The 20026-nt window shown below is 41.7% G+C and overlaps 1 protein-coding gene across 2 annotated transcripts in view; it reads left to right on the top strand.

Moving 5' to 3' along the window:
- cdc16 (cell division cycle 16 homolog (S. cerevisiae)) overlaps window positions 1-19813 on the top strand; it is a 75633-nt gene extending 55820 nt beyond the window's left edge. For both annotated transcript variants that reach the window (XM_073028937.1, XM_073028946.1), the window contains exons 13-18: window positions 1916-2068; window positions 4362-4425; window positions 11664-11725; window positions 14148-14283; window positions 17587-17677; window positions 19267-19813. In XM_073028937.1, coding sequence (XP_072885038.1) covers window positions 1916-2068; window positions 4362-4425; window positions 11664-11725; window positions 14148-14283; window positions 17587-17677; window positions 19267-19556 — 796 coding nt within the window. In that variant the 3' untranslated portion in view covers window positions 19557-19813. The remainder of the gene's footprint in view (window positions 1-1915; window positions 2069-4361; window positions 4426-11663; window positions 11726-14147; window positions 14284-17586; window positions 17678-19266) is intronic.
- Window positions 19814-20026: the final 213 nt, after the last annotated feature.

Here is a 20026-nt window from a genome sequence, read left to right as displayed (position 1 = left end):
ACTGTTTCTTGTGTTTGGCCCATAACCTGCTATTTCAAACACTTCAACCACTTCACTGGGTGTGTGCACTATCCTCTGGATGAAACTGCTGCACCTCCTTTTAAATCTTATCCCTCTCACCCTTAATCCTTGGCCCCCTAGTTTTGGACTTCCTTACACCAAGGAAAAATCTGCTACCATCCACCTTAACTCTTTAATTTTAAACATAACTATAAGGTTACTCCCCATTCTCCTATATTCCAAGGAATATACAGTCGGCCCTCCTTATCCACGGGTTCCGCATGCGCGGATTCGACCAGCCGCAGATCAGGAAAACCCGGAAGTTCTCTCTCCAGCATTCGTTGTTTGAGCATCGTTCACCTGGCGTTCGGTTGCTACTTCGTTTCTGTGAAAAAAATGACTCCTAGAAAGCAATTAAGTGGTCAAAGCAATTCCTCAAAGGCTAAGAGGGAGCATAAAGTGCTATCTCTCACTGAGAAAGTAGAAATCTTAGATCTTTTGAAAAGTGGCTTGTCGTTTGTCAAAGTGGTCCTCAGCCCTCAACCTCCACAGATCCTGACTTTCGTATTATTGAGCCTCTTCCAAAGGGTCCTTGTTCCCTAAACAATACAGCCTTACAACTATTTACATAGCATTTCCATTGTATTAGGTATTATAAGTACTGTAATCTAGAGATGATTTAAAGTATTACTTGTGTCTGAGCTTTGTTCACCTCGTGTCTCGGTCATTCGCTACTTGTGGTGTGAGTGAGAGGAAGGAGTTTAAGGCTAGTAAGGGATGGCTGGCTAGCTATGTAAAGTGCTACAGCCTCAAGAACTTAAAGATCACAGGAGAATCGGGATCGACTGATGCCAAGGCGGCATCAGCGTTCCCAGAAGAGCTACGATGGTTGCGTCTGTACTGAGCATGTACAGACTTTTTTTTCTTGTCATTATTCACTAAACAATACAGTATAACAACTATTTACTTAGCATTTACATTGGATTAGGTATTATAAGTAATCTAGAGATGATTTAAAGTATACGGGAGGATGTGCATAGGTTATATGCAAATACTACGCCATTTTATATAAGGGACTTGAGCATCCACGTGTTTTGGTATCCACTGGGGATCCCAGAACCAATCCCCCGCGGATAAGGAGGGCTGACTGTAGACAGCCTGGCCAACCTGGTCCTCTAGTCGTGCCACCGTCCATGTAAATCCTTTCTGCTCATTTTTACTTATTTCAGTTTTAAATGATTGTGCCCACGTTTTTGTAGTAATATCCCCTTGCTTGTAACTCTCTGCTAATGGAAACATGGCCAAAAATGTTAATACTTCCCTTGCCTTTGGAATCTTAATCTGGTAAGCATCCTCAGCTTGTGTTTGCATCACAAACTGGAAAAGCTAGTTGTGTGAAATCGTTGAATTTGACGTTGAGCCTTAATGGGTGCAGTGTACTGAAGTGGAAAATGACTTTGCACTTTCTTTGAAAGGTGCAAGTACAAAGAGACGTCATTTACTTTAATTACCTTCAAGACAGCATTAAATTCCAACAACGTTAGATAAACTGATAAACACCTGCCCTGTCACTAAGCTAGGAACGCTGGAGGAAATCAGCCAGTGAAAGAAGCCATATTTGTCATGTTATTTGAAAAATCAAAACACTCAGTGAAATTAGTAATTTGCATCAATAACTATGATTACCAAATTTCAGATTTTAATTCTTTAATGTGTTTGTAGCTCTTTGTACATTCCCTGTCTTTGCCATTGCTTTTAAATCAGTCAATAACCTAAAGAATTAAATAAATTTAACAATTCCACAAACATTTTGTGCTGTTGGCTGATCTGTGATGTCTCCATTTATTTGCATGTGATGTTTATGTTTCCTGGAAGACACTGTGCTGTTAACAATGATGAATTCTGTTACCCACAGGTGTCATTTACCAATGTTGTACATTGGCCTTGAGTATGGACTGACCAACAATTCCAAGCTGGCAGAGAGGTTTTTTAGCCAGGCCCTGAGCACAGCACCAGAGGACCCTTTTGTTCTTCATGAGATGGGAGTGGTGGCTTTCCAAAATGCAGAGTAAGTAGGTTCAAGCTTAGCAGAATTCAGGTCTGCAGTGATTAAATTCTTCCAGAAATTCAGAGCCTATGAACTTAACTATGAGGGTTTTGGGCAAATGGAAAAATGCAATTGAACAGAATCAGGATAAGCAAGAAAGAATGGTAATATGGTGAGATAAAATGGGGTGGTAGCTTTATGTAGGGGGCATAAATGTTGGTGTCTTTCTGTGCTGTATATTTAAAGAACATACTTGAATTGAGGTTACAGTGGATGTTACTAGTTTAGTGGTGGGTGGAAATGAGAGCATCAAGTCTAGCCTGTTGTAATTTTCCTCTTTATGCCCAACAGAGGGGAATGTTTCCCATTCAAGAACTTGTCTGATTCTCGTTGTGTTATTTTTTCTGGTTCTATTTTGTTAAATGAATGCCTGAATGATAAAGATCAAAATATGCCCCAAAACTTGCTTGCCCATTCCAGAAGATGATGAAAGTAGGAAGCCCACCTCCCTTCATATGGTGTTCTTGAAAAGAATAGCAGATAAAGAAGTATTAGAAGTGGTCAGGGTGTAGATATCATTGCAACAGCAAGCAGATGTTTGGGAAAGTTTATGAATAAGAAAGGTTCAGAGGGATAAGTGCAAATGGAACCAGATTAGATGGGAATCGTGGTTAGGATGGATCAGTGGGTGGAAGAGGCTGCTTCTGTGCTGTATTACTCTATGACATGTTGAAATGCAGAAGTGGACGTTACAAAGTGGAGAACCGAAAGTTATTTTGGACTTAACCACATTCCATTTCAAGCTAGAAATGCAAGATTGTGAATATGGAGGCTGTTGTTCATGCTCAGGGCAGTGACCATTTTTGGCAATCATTAGGGATAGCTGTAGAGCTATCTATTATTTGTCTATAAGATGGCCGAAACATTCTCTTATACCTGATAAGTCACCTGGTTGAGTATGTTATTGGTCTGACACAACCCTGGGATGAATTGGGATAGGTCTTACTAATAGATGTTTTCTTTCATTCTGTGGAGAGATTGCCTGAGATTTTCAGTAACGTTCTCCACACTGAGAATTTGTAGTGGAGCTGGGTCTCAGTTGATATTGCTGTGTTTCCATGTCCACTAACAGGAGTCTGGTGATAGCGTGAGGTGGGAGGAACTTCTTATGGAGCATTGTTGCTGGCAGGATTTGTTGGGCTCAATGATGTGCTGTTCTTTCTGCTCTTCATTCCTACATTTTGCATCAATGGGAGAAGTAGCTATAATTACTGTTGCTGATGATACAGCTTAGTGAAAGAAATGAGGAAAAGGCACAAAAGGCTGGGAAGAAATAAAGTGAAGTGCAAGAGGGAAATGCACAAAGTCCGAGGTTCACTAAGAATTTTTTTTCTAATTCACAAGGTTTCTCTAATTCCACAGAGAATCAAAATACACATGTTCTAAACAAACTTAAATTGCATCTTTATTTGAGTGTTATACTTGCTTGTTTCGCAGCAAAAAAAAAGTGGTTAAATGTAGAAAAAGCGCTCGGGAAATTTAAGGGGAAATTACCTGAGGACTGAGCAGGAGACTAGAGACTAATTTGAAAGTTCTTTCCAAGAGCTGCTGGTAAAGGCATGATGGCCTGAATAGCTGTGAAATGCTAAGAGCATTATCAGAGAACTGCCCATTGGCCAGATTGTTTAATGTGACAAGGCAGTTGAAGCCCTCTGTTGGTTGGGGTCTACCGTGGATGTTGCATCCCAGCTGCCTACGTGATAAGCAAGTCAGGGCAGGACAATTTGGAGAGTAAACTGTTGCCCATGTAGCAGGCTGCCCCTCCCCACACACCTGATGAATTTAAAGGAGTTGAACTCAACATAGGACTGTAGCTCTGGATTTTCCCACTGGGTTTACTCCTGTCGTCTTCACCATGAGTGGGTTTAACCACAAGGCAGTGGAGGTTTGACATCAGAGTTTTCCTTCTAGATGAGCTGCCAACCACGGCTAACGAGCCCCATCTGCCCTAACGCACCAGTAACCTGCCTTTGACCTGTTCCACCGAGTTTAGTGTCTAAGCCATCCCCATTACCACCCCTGCTATGACAACCTTACGGAACCCACAAGACTCTAGTTCACACAAAACAGTCATAATTTGGGATAGTGATCAGCTCGATACTAGTGATGCTGGATCCTGTCAACTAGTGAGATAAGATACTTTTGATCTAAAAACAGTTTTGAAAATATTGTGGCTGGATGAATGGACTTATTACAAATGTTTTAATTTACCTACTTCTAGTTGCTAAAATGAGTTTTAACAATCATGTTTCAGTTGGAAGACTGCGGAGAAATATTTTCTAGACGCATTAGAAAAAGTGAGAGCAATTGGAAATGAGGTAAAGAATGCTGTTTTGTTTTTCATTTCTGATTATCAATGTAAATAGGTCTGCTGGGTGTAACTTGAGTGTTTATTGTTAATTCAATCTGACTGTTGATGGTGTTTCTGACGTGACAAGTTAAGATTGAGTGGAATGCAAATACTTGAACGGTACAATTAGGATTAGTGTGACTTTATTCAACAAAAGTCATCTATTTAATTAACTATAAACCTTCCGGACAGAGCTGATCTTGTGAAAAATGTAAGACATGCATCTATAATGATTTCGGTTTAAGTGCCACATCTGAAAGATCTGATGAGGTCATTAATTGAAACACTTTTACGGTGATAAAATACACATTCTCACCAGACCTTACTTAGCTTTCACATAGTCTTCTCACTGTCCATTTTCCCACTGACTTGTAACTTGACTGAGCCTTGTTCCTGTGGCAATGCAAACCTACAGTTGCATATACACAGTTCACAACCGCATTTAATGTTGACCATAAGACACAGGAGCGGAATTGGGCTATTTGATCTATCAAGTCTACTCCACATTCCATCATGGCTGATTTTTTATTCCTCTCAACCCCTTCAACTTGCCTTCTCCCATAACTTTTGACACAGTTACTAATCAAGAACCTATCAACCTCCACTTTAAATATACCCAATGACTTGGCCTTCACGGCCATCTGTGGAAATGAATTCGACAGATTCCCCACTCTCTGGCTAAAGAAATTCTTCATGGTCTCAGTTCTACTATTCCATAGCTGTACCCTCTGGTGCGAGAGGAAAGATCCTTTCCACATCCGCTCAATCTAGGCCTTTCAGTATTTGCTAGATTTCAATGAGATCCCTCCTCCCCACCCCACCAATTCTCTAAATTCCAGTGAGTACAGGCCCAGAGCAACCTTCCGCTCCTCGTACATTAACCCTGTAATTCCCAGGATAATTCTTGAGAACGTTATCTGGACCCTCTTCAATGCACAGTACATCTTTCCTTAGATAAGGGGCCTAAAACTGCTTCCAGTATTCCAAGTGGGGTCTGACCAATGCCTCAGCATTGCATCCTTGTTAATTTTAGTCCTGCATTGCCTCTTTTCATTCTTCTTATCAAAATTGACTGTTTTCTATTTCTATAAATTAAATTTCATCTGCTAACTCTCTGCTCACTTAATCAACCTGTGAAGTTTCTTCACTGTCTTTCTTGCATTTGCTATACTGATTGTTCATAAAGTTTAAGGAAGTGATTTTATTACAATAGTTTGAAGCTAATTTCTCCTTTGGCTTGAAGGGAAGTAATTAATTTGTTCTCACATTATTAAAAATACCAAAGTTTCCCAGAATCTGCCACAGCTATTCACAAGTGATTTATCTGGTTGCCTTCCTGCAAGTCATTGCAACTGAATTATGTGTCATACTATTTCACACTACAAGTTGCCAAACTTCTTGTTGTTGTTGCATATTAAGCAGGAATTTGTGTAATGTACACAAAAAGTTTCTTCATGAAATTCTATTACTTTTATCACATCTTACTGGAATTATAAAACAAATTCAGCAGATGCTGAAAATCCAAAACAAAACACACAAGAAGAGCTCAGGTCAGGCAGCATCCGTGGAAATGAACAAACAGTCAATGCTTAGGGCCAAGACCCTTCCTCAGGATCTTACTGAAATTGCCTGCCATTGTGAGACAGTTCCTGGGATTACTGTTAGACTCCCTCCTTGCAGAATTTTTGTTGCTGTTTTCTTATATTTTGCTACACACTGTATTGCTGAAAGCTATTCAAAGTATACTGTATCTTTAAAGTAAAGTAAATTAAATTATACTTGTTTCCAATTATAAACACTGGAATACCACAGAAACACACATCACATCTTCATCAGCTAGAGGAATGTCCAGACTTGTTCAGGGAAACATGAACCATGCTGGAAGAGTGAATATTTTTGTAAGAAATTCCCAAGCAGTGAAAAAGCGGAAGTCAAATTTGCAGCTAAAATTAAGTAAAATTTGGGACAAGTCTGGAGCAAAACAAGAGGATGCCTTTGCATAACCCACGCTTGTTTCCCTGAACTGTTGCTGGGCTTCATGTTTTCCTAGCTTTGTGGACATCATAAGACCATAAAACATTGGAGCAGAGTTAGGCCATTCCGTCCATCCAGTCTGCTCTGCCATTCATCATGGCTGATTTATTATCCCTTTGACCCCCATTCTCCTGCCTTGTCCCCATAACCTTTGGCACCCTTTCTAAGCAGAACCTATCAACTTACACTGTAAATATAACAAATGACTTGGCCTCCACAGCCGTTAGTGGCATTGAATTCCACAGATTCACCACTCTCTGGCTAAAGAAATTCCTCCTCACCTTTGTTGTAAAGGGAAGACCTTGTATTCTGAAGATATGCCCTCTGGTCCTAGACTCCCTCACTACAGGAAGCCCCTCTCCATGTCTAGGCCTTTCAATATTCAGTGGGTTTCAGTGAGATTCCGCTCCCCCCCCCCCCCCCACAATTCTTCTAAATCCCAGCAAGTACAAGCCTAGAGCCATACTCCCTGCTTTTACAGTTGCCTCTTCCATCTCACCAAAACTCTGCAACTACAGGTATATGATCTGTCATTGTCTGACTATTGGCTTGCTCTGCTCTTTAGTCCATGTTGAAAGTCAAGGTGATTTCCCCCACTGGCCACATATGTGTTGAGATCCCAGCATGCAGCTGAAAGGCAGGACAGGACACTACCTTAGGTGTTTTAATATCACTGGCATATGTCATGAGATTTGTTAACTTATTGGCAGTGGTACAATATAATACTTTAGAAATAATAGAAAAAATTATCAATTACAGTAAGTACAGTTGCAAGAAAAAGATTGTGAACCCTTTGCAATTACCTGGTTTTCTGCATTAATTACTCATAAAATGTGGTTTGATCTTCATCTAAGTCACAATTATAGTCAAACACAACCTGCCTAAGCTAATAACGCACAAACAATTGTACTTCTTCTCATTAATACTGAGTACACTATTTAAACAATCATAGTCTAGGTTCAAATAAATATGTGAACCTCTGGGGTAATGTTTCTACAAAAGCTATTTGGAGTCAGGTGTTGCAGTCAATGAGATGAGATTGGAGGTGTGGGTTGCAGAGGTGCCCTGCCCAATAAGAAAGACACACAAAGTCAGGTTACTGACAGAGCCTGCTCCTCCAAAAAAGATCTGTTTATGTGCATCATGCCTTGATCAAAACAACTTTCAGAGGATCTTAGAATAAGACTTGTAGAGATGCATGAAGTCTGAGTGTTCAGCAGTCCACAGTAAGAGAAATTGTCTACAGATGGAAGAAATTCAGTACTGTTGCTACTTTCCCTGGGGGTGGACATCCTGCAAAGATCTCACCAAGAGCACAACATGCATTGCTGAAGGAGGTGATAAAGAACCCAAGGATAACAAACAAAGACACTGAACGAGAATGGTGTTCATAGAAGGACACCACGGGGGAAACCACTACTCTCCAAAAATAATATTGCTACATGTCTCAAGTTTGCAAAAGTCCACCTGAATGTTCCACAATGCTTCCTGGACAATGTTCTGTGGACAACTGAGACAAAAGTTGAACTTTTTGTCAGAAATACACATTGCTATGTTTGGAGGAAAAAGGGCACTGCACACCAACACCAAAACCTCATCCCAACTGTGAAGCAAGGTGGAAGGAGCATCATGATTTGGGGCTACTGTGCTGCCTCAGGGCCTGGACAGCTTACAATCGTTGAGGGAACAATGAATTCAAAATTGTGTCAAGACATTTTATAGGAAAATATCAAGGTTGCAGTCCATCACCTGAAGCTTAATAGAAGTTGGATGATGGAACAAGACAATGATCTGAAACACAAGAGTAAATCAACAACAGAATGATTTGAAAAAGAAGAAATTTTGTGTTTTGGAATGGCCAAGTCAAAGTCCTGACCTTAATCCAATTGAGATGCTGTGGCATGGCCTGAAGAGGGCTGTTCATGCAAGGTTTCGCAGAAATCACAGTGGAGGACACTTCTAACATGCCGAAGAAAGATGATATGGACGCAATGGGAGGTGGTGACCTCGATACAGTAGCTATCACTAAAGAGGTAGTGTTGAGCAAAATTGTGAGCCTAACGATAGACAAGTCCCCTGGTCCTGATTGAATGCATCCCAGGGTACTAAAAGAAATGGCAGAGGGTATAGTTTAGGCTTTGGTGATTGGAAAAAGGCTGAGTGTCATGCCACTATTCAAAAAAGGATGTAGGCAAAAGGCAGGTATCTATAGGCCAGTTAGTTTAACGCTGTGGTTGGGAAAATGCTTGAAGCTAACATTAAAGATGAAATAGCGAGGCATCTGGAAATAAATGGATCCATCAGGCAGACACAGCATGGATTCAGCTAAAGTAGTTCCTGTTTGACAAACTTACTAGAGTTCTTTGAGGATATAATAAACACAGTGGATAGAGGGGAAAAGATGGATGTTATTTACTCGGATTTGCAGAAGGTGTTCGATAAAGTGCTACATAAAAGACTTATTCATAAGATAAGGATGCATAGAGTTGGAGGTTATGTATTAGCATGGATAGAGAATTGATTAATTAATAGAAAGCAGAGAGTTGGGTTACATGGGTGTTTCTCTGATTGGCAATCAGTGGTCGGTGCTGGGCCCACAACTGTTCACAATATGCATTAACGATCTGGAAAAGGGGACCAAGTATATTATATCTAAGTTTACTGATGACACTACATTAAGTAGAAAAGCAAATTGTGCAGAGCAGATGGAGAGTCTGCAGAGAGATATAGATAGGTTAAGTGAGTAGGCAAGGGTCTGGTAGATGGACTACAATGTTGGTAAATGAAGGTCATCCACTTTGAAAGGAAAAATAGAAGATCAGCTCATTATTTAAATGGTAAAAAATTGCAGCATGCTGCTGTGCAGAAGAACTTGAGAGTGTTTGTGCATGAATTGCAAAAGGTTGGTTTGCAGGTGCAGCAGGCTATTAAGAAGGCAAATGGAATGTTGGCCTTCATTGCTAGAGGACTAAATTTAAGAGTAAGGAGGTTATGGTACTGGTGAGGCCGCATCTGGAATACTGTGTGCAGTTCTGGTCTCCTTACTTGAGGAAGGATATACTGGCTTTGGAGGCTCACCAGGTTAATTCCAGAGATGAGGGCATTAGACTATGAGGAGAGATTAAGTTACCTGGGACTACTCGCTGGAATTCAGAAGGATGAGAGATCCTATACGAACATACAAAATTATGAAAGGGATAGCTAAGATAGAGGCAGGAAAGTTGTTTCCACTGGTAGGTGAGACTAGAACTTTGGAACATAGCCTCAAGATTCAGGGGAGTAAATTTAGGATCAAGATAAGGAGGAACTGCTTTTCCCGAAATAATGATGAATCTGTGGAATTCTCTGCCCAATGAAGCGGTGGAGGTTACGTCAGGAAATATATTTAAGACCAGGTTTGGATAGATTTTTGCATAGTATGGGAATCAAGGGTTATGGGGAAAAGGCAGTTCTGTGGAGATGAATCTGTGGTCAGATCAGCCATGATCTGATTGAAAGGTGGAGCAGGCTCGACGGGCCAGATGGCCTACTCCTGCTCCTATTTCTTAAGTTCTTATGTAAATATTGATGAACTGAAACAGCTTTGTACGGAGGAATGCTTTAAAATTCCTCATCACCTTTGTGCTTGTCTGATCGTCTGATCAGCAGCTACAGGAAACACTTGGTGGAGGTTATTGCTGCTAAAGGAGGTCCTACCAGTTATTTTTTAAAAAAGGGTCCACATATTTTTTCCAGCCTGGGCTGTGAATGATTGAAAATGTGTTCAATAAAGACAAGAAAAGTGCAATTGTTTATGTGTTATTAGTTGAGGCAAACAGTGTAGCCCATTCATGTAGCCATGCAAATTTCACTTAAAGGTTTGCAGTCAAGCAATCACTTCCACATTAGCAACATTCTCTGAGTGAAGAAGTTTCCCTGTAATATTTCACCTTTCACCGTTAACCTAAGAACTCTAGTTCTAGTCTTACCCAACCTCAGTGGAAAGAGCCTGCTTGTGTTTACCCTATCTATACCTCATAGTTTTGTATAACTCTTATCAGTTCTCCCTATCATGCCCTTTGTGTGGTTTCCGTAAGGGGAAATCTTGCCTGACAAATCTGCTGGAATTATTTGAGGAAATAACAGGCAGGGTAGACAAAGAGTCCGTGAATGTTGTTTACTTGGATTTTCAGAAGGCCTTTGACAAGGTGTCACACATGAAGCTGCTTAACAAGATAAGAAGCATGGTATTACAGAAAAATGCTAGCATGGATAGAATATTGGCTCACTGACAGGAAGCAGAGAGAGGGAATAAAGGGAGCCTTTCCAGGTTGGTTGCCGTTGGCTAGTGGTCTGTAGGGGTCGGGGTTGGGACTGCTTCTTTTCACATTATGTATTAATGATTTGAATGATGGAATTAATGACTTTGTGGCTAAGATTGCAGACGGTACAAATATAGGAGTTGGGTGATGAGCCACTTGATGCAGGATATCCAACTTCTCACCTCCTCTAGAGATCACAGTAGTTAAGTGGCTAGTCTAAGTTGAGTTTGTGGTCATTGGCGACCTCCTTCCTGTTCCCTCAGAATGCTCTTGGTGGAGTCTCTTATGAATAAGTCATCAAATGTACAGTACTGGTGATTAGATACCCCCTTGTTGGAGATAGTTATTGCCTGAAACATCTGTGGAACAAATTTTGTTTACATTTACCAACCCTTGTGTTGTCTGGGGCTTGCTGCATGCAGGTGCCGGTTGCTTCATTTGGTGATTTGAGCGTTGTGCCATCATTGCCTAACAGGCATATTTCTGACATTTGGGAAGGAGGTCATTGTCAAAGCAAACAGCTGAGGATTGTCTCTGAAGTACTGCCCCGAGGAACACTGGCAGAGATATCCTGGGGCTGGGATGATAGACCTCCTGCACCTACAGCCATTTTCTTTGTGCAGTATGATCCCATCCGCTGGAGTGATTTCTGCTTGATGCTGATGCTGTGAGAAACATTTCCAGCTTTGGAGAATGCTGACAGCTGCCTTCACTTCAAATAATGCACAGACTTCTTCCAGGTTACATGTGTAATGCCAACCAGGATTACATGCTGAAGGCTTGAGTTGCCTTACTTAATATTTCTGTGTGTTTGCTGCTATTGCATTGTAACTGAGTAATACATGTAAAGTTTACCTGTTTATTTTTGCAGGTAACGGTTGATAAATGGGAGCCATTAATGAATAATTTGGGGCATGTTTGTAGGAAACTCAAGTAAGTACCTATTAAAAAATGTCAAATTCACTTTCTGTGTTTTTTTCAGTCCTCACTAGTGAATAGTATTCATTTTCTTTTGGTGTTTGAGGCTGGTACAATTGCAACATTTGAATAGGTAAACTATCCAGATAGGTACAGGGTCTGGAGGGGGTAGGCTGATGGGACTCGCTGTCTGAGCAACACAGCTGACATGGGCAAGTTGGACCAAAGGGCCTGTTTCTATGCTGTATGACTGTCACTAAGATCATGGCTGATTCTCTGTTTCAATACCATTTTCTTGGAGTCTTCCCTATTACACCTCTTGGGAATGTAGTTGGGTTTTGATTGTCATTGTAAATTTTACTGTAATTAATTTGGAGTATAAGTAAGCTAATTACTTAATGTCAGTCTATCCTTCCCCCACCCCCCCCTCAAATGGAATCAGTTAACAAGTCCATAAAGAAAACCAACACGTATGCATGAAGGTTCGGAAGGGATAGCGATAAGAACTATCTAAGTTACGTATTGAACCATGGTTTGACTAAACTTCACGTATGCATTTCGGGTCGCCATAACGAGGCGTTATGCAGGCTTCAGCAAAGGTACCAGAAATAGAAAGGCGTTTGTTTCAGGGAGCAGTGAAGACTGACTGGGTTCCTTCCTCAAGAAGGTGACAACAGGACTTCTTAAAACTAATGAAAAGGTTGAAACTTAGGCCTGCTGTGCCTAAGTGTCAGTGTAACATGACTTCATAATTCTCACTACAAGTGGCACAGATCTATCCCGTGCTGTTAGAGATCACTGGCTGTGATCACCCGTTGTCAGGAGCCACACATTCTGGATGCTGTGAGTGATTTTGTTTACAGACTGCAGTGGTGAGGCTGAACTGCAGCAGAACCATTAAAGTTACTGACACGTTTCATGTTTTAGAATAAGCAAAATACAATAGCAGCATAGCCAAAAGTTTGAAACCTTCTCCACTACCATACAATCACATTGAAATCACTGGCTAGTGGATGCCCAGAATCTGATAGCTAGTTTATCTGCAGAACATTGGGAATCCTGGCAAGACTGGGGTCTGTTGATAGATTCCTGCGGCAGAAGTCATGGCTAGATGGGGGCCCTACCCTAAGTATGGGGTTTCATGTGTAATTACAAAAATACTGAAATTTACCAGCAAAATAAGAGAATAGTTACGAACCTATCAGCATTGCCTTGTTGAACTACCCTACTTATATAGAACAGTACAGTACAGGAAGTATTGCTGTCCTTAAAGCAAAGAAAGTTTAATAGAAGAGCTGAAGATAGAGGAATAACCGTAAAATTAAAGTGAAAGAGGAACAGCTTCCAGTGGCCATGAGCTGAGGGCATGGAATCTCAGAATGGTGAAAAAGAATGGTCAAAATGGAGAGGGGAGAGTTTAATATGGTTTGGAACATAACCCTTGAGGAAGAAATAGACAGTGCAAAGGGACTTGGGAGTCTTGGTGCAGCTTTCCCTACAGGTGAACTTGAAGGTTGAGTTGATGGGAAGGCAAATACAATGTTAGGATTCACGAGCATTCATTTCAAGAGGGCAGAAATATTACAACCAAGATGTAATGCTGAGGCTTAATAAGACATTGGTTAGACTACACTTGGAGTAAGTGGTTTTGGGTTCCCTTATCTAAGGGAAGATGCGTTGGCATTGGAGAAGGTTCAGAGGAGGTTCATGAGATGATCCCAGTAATGAAAGGGTTAGTGTACAAAATAAAAAGCGTTTGATGGGTTGGGCATGCACTCACTGGAGCTGGAGTTTAGTAGAAATAGGGGGAATCTCACTGAAACCAGTGGCATACCGAGGGCTAGATGTATTGGACATAGAGTTGATGTTTCCAATAGTTGTGGAGACTAGGATTGGGTTGGGTGGTGTAGCTGAGGAGAACCAGCCTCAGAATGCAAGGACATCCCTTTAGAACAGAGATGAGGAGGAATTTCTTCTGCTAGAGGGTGGTGAATGTGGGGAATTCATTGCCACAAACGGCTGTGGAGGCCAAGTCTTTGGGTATATTTTAAACAGAGGTTGATAGGTTCATCATTAGTTAGGACATCAAAGGTTACTGGGAGAAGGCAGAAGAATGGAGCTGAGAGGGAATAATGAATGCTGATACATTGCTTAATGGCTGAGCAGACTTGATGGGATGAATGGCTTAATTCTGCTCCTTTGTTTTATGACTTGTAAATGTTGGAAAGGAAACATATGCAAGGTATGAGGAACACACAGGGGAGTGAGTGTAACCAGAGAGCTGTAACAGCTAATACAAGGAGCCATATGGCTTCTCCCACACTGACTGATTTCACCACCTCTCCAGTTTCTGCATGTTGTTCAATGTGTGTGTGTACACAGCGATTCTTAACTCTCAATGTCTTGACAATTAACAGAACCTCTGCTTCTGTTTTAGGAAGTACGATGAAGCATTAGATTATCACCACCAAGCCCTCGTCCTCATTCCTCAGAATGCATCCACTTATTCTGCCATAGGTTATGTGTTGAGTCTGAAGGGCAACTTCGAGAGTGCCATTAACTATTTTCATACGGTATGCCTTTTGATTTCTTGAGAACACTCAAACGTTAACACACTTGAAATTCACACACAATTCTATTTGTTACTAATGTATTTAACTCCATTATAGAAGTACATAAGCACTTAGTACACCTTTCAAGGATAATCAGAACTGGTATTCTGAGTGGTGCTCGTCGGTTGAAAGTCTGTCTTGTCTGGTGATGATAAGGGTTTGTCACAATGAAAATGGTTGGTCTGATAACTGGGGGAACATCAGAAGAACAGAGAGCTCAACCTGGCCTGGGTCAGTGCTTGAAGCTGAGAGTGTTTGAAACATAATGTGTTCTGTTCTTCAGCACTGACTCGCCACATCAGTGAGAGCACGAGTTTGTCAAGCTGAAAAGCCGATTGTAAAATGTTAATATTGCATAACACTTGTTTATGACTTTTTGCTATGGTGGTGGAGCCTTGTCACCACCTCCCTTGCCTTCAGAAACCATTCTTAAAAGTTCCATCTGTGCTTTCCCTTGTGCGCAAAACAATTGTAAGAATTTTCATCTCATCACTGAGCTGACAGAATTACACTGGAACATAGAGGAAGAGGCACAATTAGACGACAATGATCGCTGGTAAAAATTAGGAGAGTGTCAAGAAACTTTGGGGAAGTTTCTGAAGGTGGAGAGGAGTAGCGAAGTATCCAAGGGAGAGAGGGAGGCTCATGGTGGGGCAAAGTGTTAACATCAGTGAATATGATGCAGGAGTAGGGATCAAAAACACCAGGGCTGACGGTCGAGAAGAGAAGCGTCAGTGATGAAGTATGGTGGAGAAGTGTGGACTAGGGGTTTGAAGGTGACCAAGCTTCTAATGTGCTAGAGTGAAAGCCAGTGTGAATTAGAGATGAGTGTTCCATTGTAAGCACAATCAGCATGGAGTGGTTCGAAGGTTAGAGCCCTGACCTTTGTATGTGCATTTCTTCCGCTCTGTGGCCGAGATAACTTAAATCCTTCATTTAGTGCCATGAAAACCTCAATTCGCTACAGCTTGTGTCAGGCTGACATAGCAGCAAATAATCTATTGCTTGGAGCACTGTTGGGAAATATTTACGTTGAATTCACCTGAGGCATCAGAAAAGATGCTCAACACTTTCTGCTGTCTGCTGCTTGAAACACTCTTCATTTACACTGGGTGGCCATAAATTGTGTGTAGCTCTGTAAAATGTGCTGTGGTCCCACAGCAGTTGTGCCGTATTTGTATATCAATACAAGTATACGTTTCTGTACATCAATGAGTAGATTCTTTTCTCCCCAGCAGCCTCCCACAGGAACGTGCTACCATTGAACACTGATACAAATCTTCATTTCCCTTGTCATTTGGATGGAAAACTATATAAGCCAGTTTGAGTTTGGTTGCTCTTTGTAAAGTACAGATGCTGCATGAGAAATCATCGGCCGTGTGTGTGTGTAGAATAATCCCTTCAGTTCCACTCTCCCTGCATGTTTCCTGTATGCCTGAAATCATCCTCTCAAATACTCTGTTCTGGTCAAAAGCTGTACCTGATTCTGACTGCTGTGGAAGTGTAATCTATTCTTGGAGTAAAATCAAATCCTTGCATTTTTGGTAAAGATTAGCTTTATTTGTCACATGCACATCAAAACATTGTTCATGGGTTTGGTGAGTGAGACGGAAGCCACTGATTACGAATAAGTACACCAGCCATTTATTTACAAACAGTAAAAGATTCAACCATGCATCTGAAGTCCCCCCCCACCCGAATTACACAAACTACAAATATAAATATTCAACAAATAGATACTTAGTGCGTGAGCCCTTCTGTATCTGCAGCATCCTTTCCCAATAGGTCTTCAACACTGGTCGTGACCTCAGTGTAAAAATGAATGCCTGGGGAGAAAAGGAAAGGAGGCCAAGTCTCCTGCAGTGCTCTTCTTATACCCCTGAGATGCCTGAAACCGGACACCGGTGCTGTGGCATACCGGGCAACAAATGGGAAAGAGCTGCTGCATCCTTCAAACAGGCCAATCGATGCCCGGCATGGTAGAAGCCACTTTCGACGGACAAACCCCACATGCAATGCGTCAAGGCTGCGCTGCAGGCAGCCTGCAAGTGTCACAACTTACTAACCGTAACTCATATATCTCTGGAATGCCAGAGGAAACTGAAGCAGTCGGAAGAAGCTCCACACGGTCACTGGGAAAGCTCCTTATCAGACCGTGGCAGGAATTGAACTCTGATCACTGGCACTGTAAAGTGTTACACTACTGCTACGCTAATGTGTCGTCCATTTGCTGATAAGATAGAAGCATCTCTTTAAGATTATGTTAGCAAATGATAATAAACTAGTCTGGGAGTTCCTTCCTGTGCTCACATCAGTTAATCTACAAGAGACAACCTCATTCTTATGAGGAAGTATTGAAACCAAATAACCTGGCGTAAATTTTTGTACAGTTGTTAGGTTATTGAGATGGGCAGATTCACAGTGGGCTCTGCCACCACTCAGCCTCATCAACTATGAGTCACTCAGTTGTCCATGAATCAAATAAATCTCCAAAACTCCAATAAATATTTCTGTGCCAACCAGATGTGAGTGAGGAGAATAATTCTCACCACACTCCAATACAGTGGTTAACTCTAAGGGTATTCTGATTTCCGCCCCTCTCAAGCAGACACTACCGTTTAGAAGCTACTTTGAACATAATTGCTGGGGCTTTAAATGCCTTTTCGGTGAACAATTTTTTTTAAAAAATTTTATTTAATTGCGTTTTTAAGTAATTACAAGTGTAGAAAAAAAATGTATATATCCCTTCCCCCCTCCCCTTAACCCCTCCCCCCTAACTTCCCTATAAAAAAAAGAGAAAGTGAGAAAGAAAAAAAAAGAAAGAGTGCCTGGTTGTTGGAAGATCTCCACATGCTCCATGGAGTTCTTAATAACTTTAGTATATATATTTATTTCTTTCCCCAAGTAACCAATTTCATCTTCAGAGCACCTATATATTTAGTCCTGTCTTTTGTAAATAAGGGCACCAAATTTTCAGAAATGTTTCATATTTATCTCTTAAATTATAAGTAATTTTTTCTAATGGAATAAAGCCATAAATTTCTTTGTTCCAACAATCTATACTTAAATATGTATCCGATTTCCAAGTAACTGCAATAGCCTTTTTGGCTACTGCCAGTGCAATTTTTATGAATTCTTTCTGATATTTATTTAGTTTGAGTTTCGGTTTTATCCCTTCAATATCACGTAGTAAAAGTAATATTGGATTATGAGGAAGTTGTATTCGGTGAACGATTTGAGCCTGACTTACTTTTTCTTCTCCAGGCCCTGGGTCTCCGTCGAGATGATACCTTTTCAGTTACAATGCTTGGTCATTGCATCGAAATGTACATTGGGGATGCAGACGCTTATATTGGTGAGCAAGCTTCTGCAGGTTTTTAGAGCATTGTTTAGGCCTTTGTATACAGTACTGTGCAAATCTCTTAGGGGTGTGTGTGTATATATATATATAGCTAGGGTGCCTAAGAGTTTTGCACAGTACTGTACTTGTCAATGTGGAGCAGAATGTAAGTTTGTAAATCTGGCGGAAGCAAAGGATATTGGGAATGGCGAGGGTAGAGCGCTGCGGGAGGGGTGTGGGACAGGGGCAGAAAGGAGTGCTGGGGCAGGGAGTGGTGCAGGTGCAGACCACTGTTTGGGTCATTTGATTCCAAGCAGTTGGTTGATTGATTGTTACAGAATATCTGTCTGGTGCTTCCCACTCCATCCCCTCTCCTTTCCCCTTTTGCTAACCATGGTTCCCCTCCTTCTGCCCCTTCCCACTCGCCATCCACAATAGAGACCCATATCAGAATCAGGTTTATCATCACTCACGTATGGCATGAATTTTTTTTAGGTGGCAGTAGTACAATTACTACAGTACTGTGCAATTGTGCTCCATAGCTATATATATATGTCCTAAGACTTTTGCACATTACTATATGTGTCAAAGTGGCATCTGTAAACTGCCTGTTGGTATTTGCTTATTGGTCCAAATTGCATGGACTGTGCTGTTGTACCTGAATCTCAACCTGCACTCACTACTTAGAAACATAGAAACAGAAAACCTACAGCACAGTACAGGCCCTTCGGCCCACAAAGCTGTGCTGAACATGTCAGTACCTTAGAAATTACCTAGGGTTACCCATAGCCCTCTATTTTTCTAAGCTCCCTGTTCCTATCCAGGAGTCTCTTAAAAGACCCTATCTTATCTGCCTCCACCACCATCGCCGGCAGTCCATTCCACACAGTCACCACTCTCTGCGTAAAAAACTTTACCCCTGACATCTCCTCTATATCTACTTCCAAGCACCTCAAAACTGTGCCCTCTCGTGCTAGCCATTCCAGCCCTGGGAAAAAACCTCTGACTATCTGCACGATCAATGCCTCTCATCATCTTATACACCTCTATCAGGTCACCTCTCATCCTCCATCGCTCTAAGGAGAAAAGGCCAAGTTCACTCAGCCTATTCTCATAAGCAATGCTGGTTGAATGCAGTCCCAAACTGCACTGTTGTTCCTGAATCTCACCCTGCATGGACTGCACTGTTTGTCCCTGGTTCTGACCTATCCGAACTACTTTGTTGGTTCTGAATTCTGACCTACACCAATTCCACAGATGTTGGTGGATCCTGACATGCAAGGGCTGCACTTTTGCCGTCTAGTGCTGACTTGAATGGACTGCACTGTTGGTCCCTAATCGCAACCCACGGGGACAGCACTGTTGGTCTCTGGCGTCAAGTCACTATCTTTTGACTTGATACCACTGAGCCAAGCTACCTCTGTCTGTGATCCCTTGAGTATGTCCTAATTAGCTCAGGATGGGTTGTGTAATTGCCAAGTATTTACTTCCTGACAGTGTTTATAGAAGAGCCTCGATATGTCTCTGAATCCACCTGGGGTATGAAATGTTTGGCCCATTGTGACTTGGGATTGTCACCAAGGAAAATGTTCCATTTGTTGCAGGGACAGAGATAAAGGAGAAACTCGGGTGTTACGAGCTCGATTTGTCTGCGATGAAGGCACCCATGATCAAGAAAATGATCTACTGCTCGTGGGAGGAGCGGGAGAGGGAAAGTGACGTGGAGTTCCAGAGACCGCCCCTGGAAGAAAGTGGCATCATGGCTCTGGAGACTCCACCCCAGCAGAGTAAAGCAGCAAACCCCAGGCCTGCCCCTGAGGACACCCCACTTTTCATGGAGATGAACGAAAGTGACATGATGTTAGAAACATCCTTGTCCGACCAGAGCAACTGAGTGCTTTGTGACCGAGAACTTTGGAACCTTTCTCTGCCTTACGGTGGGCTGGCAGGTCTGAGCGGTCCTTATCCAGAGAGTAGACCAGCTGGAAAGCTGAAGACTCGTGGATACTGAGCCAGTCCTCTCGCACCAGTTTCCAGCAGCTGAGTAACTTGGTATCAAATGATCCTGTGGTCACCTGCTAGGTACAGGTTGATCAAGTGGTATATCGCTTTGTTAATCTGTCAATTCATTGTATTAAAATCTCAAATAACCTTGGGCTGTATGTCGTTCCATTCCTAACCAGGCACTCAGCTAATGTCAGATTATCTAGTCTATACTTCTGTGTTACCTTAGGGCAGGGATGGCCAACCTGTGGTGCATGCGCCAAAAGTGGCACATGGGATGATTAGAAGTAGCGCATTGCACCCCAGTGATAATAATAAAGAAGTAAGCCTACTCATGCAGAAAGTATTAACCAAAAATCA

This window comes from Hemitrygon akajei, chromosome 2 (assembly GCF_048418815.1).
Source record: "Hemitrygon akajei chromosome 2, sHemAka1.3, whole genome shotgun sequence".
Lineage (NCBI taxonomy): Eukaryota > Metazoa > Chordata > Chondrichthyes > Myliobatiformes > Dasyatidae > Hemitrygon > Hemitrygon akajei.
Note: the sequence above shows the minus strand (reverse complement) of the source record. Positions and strands in the feature narration are given on the sequence as shown.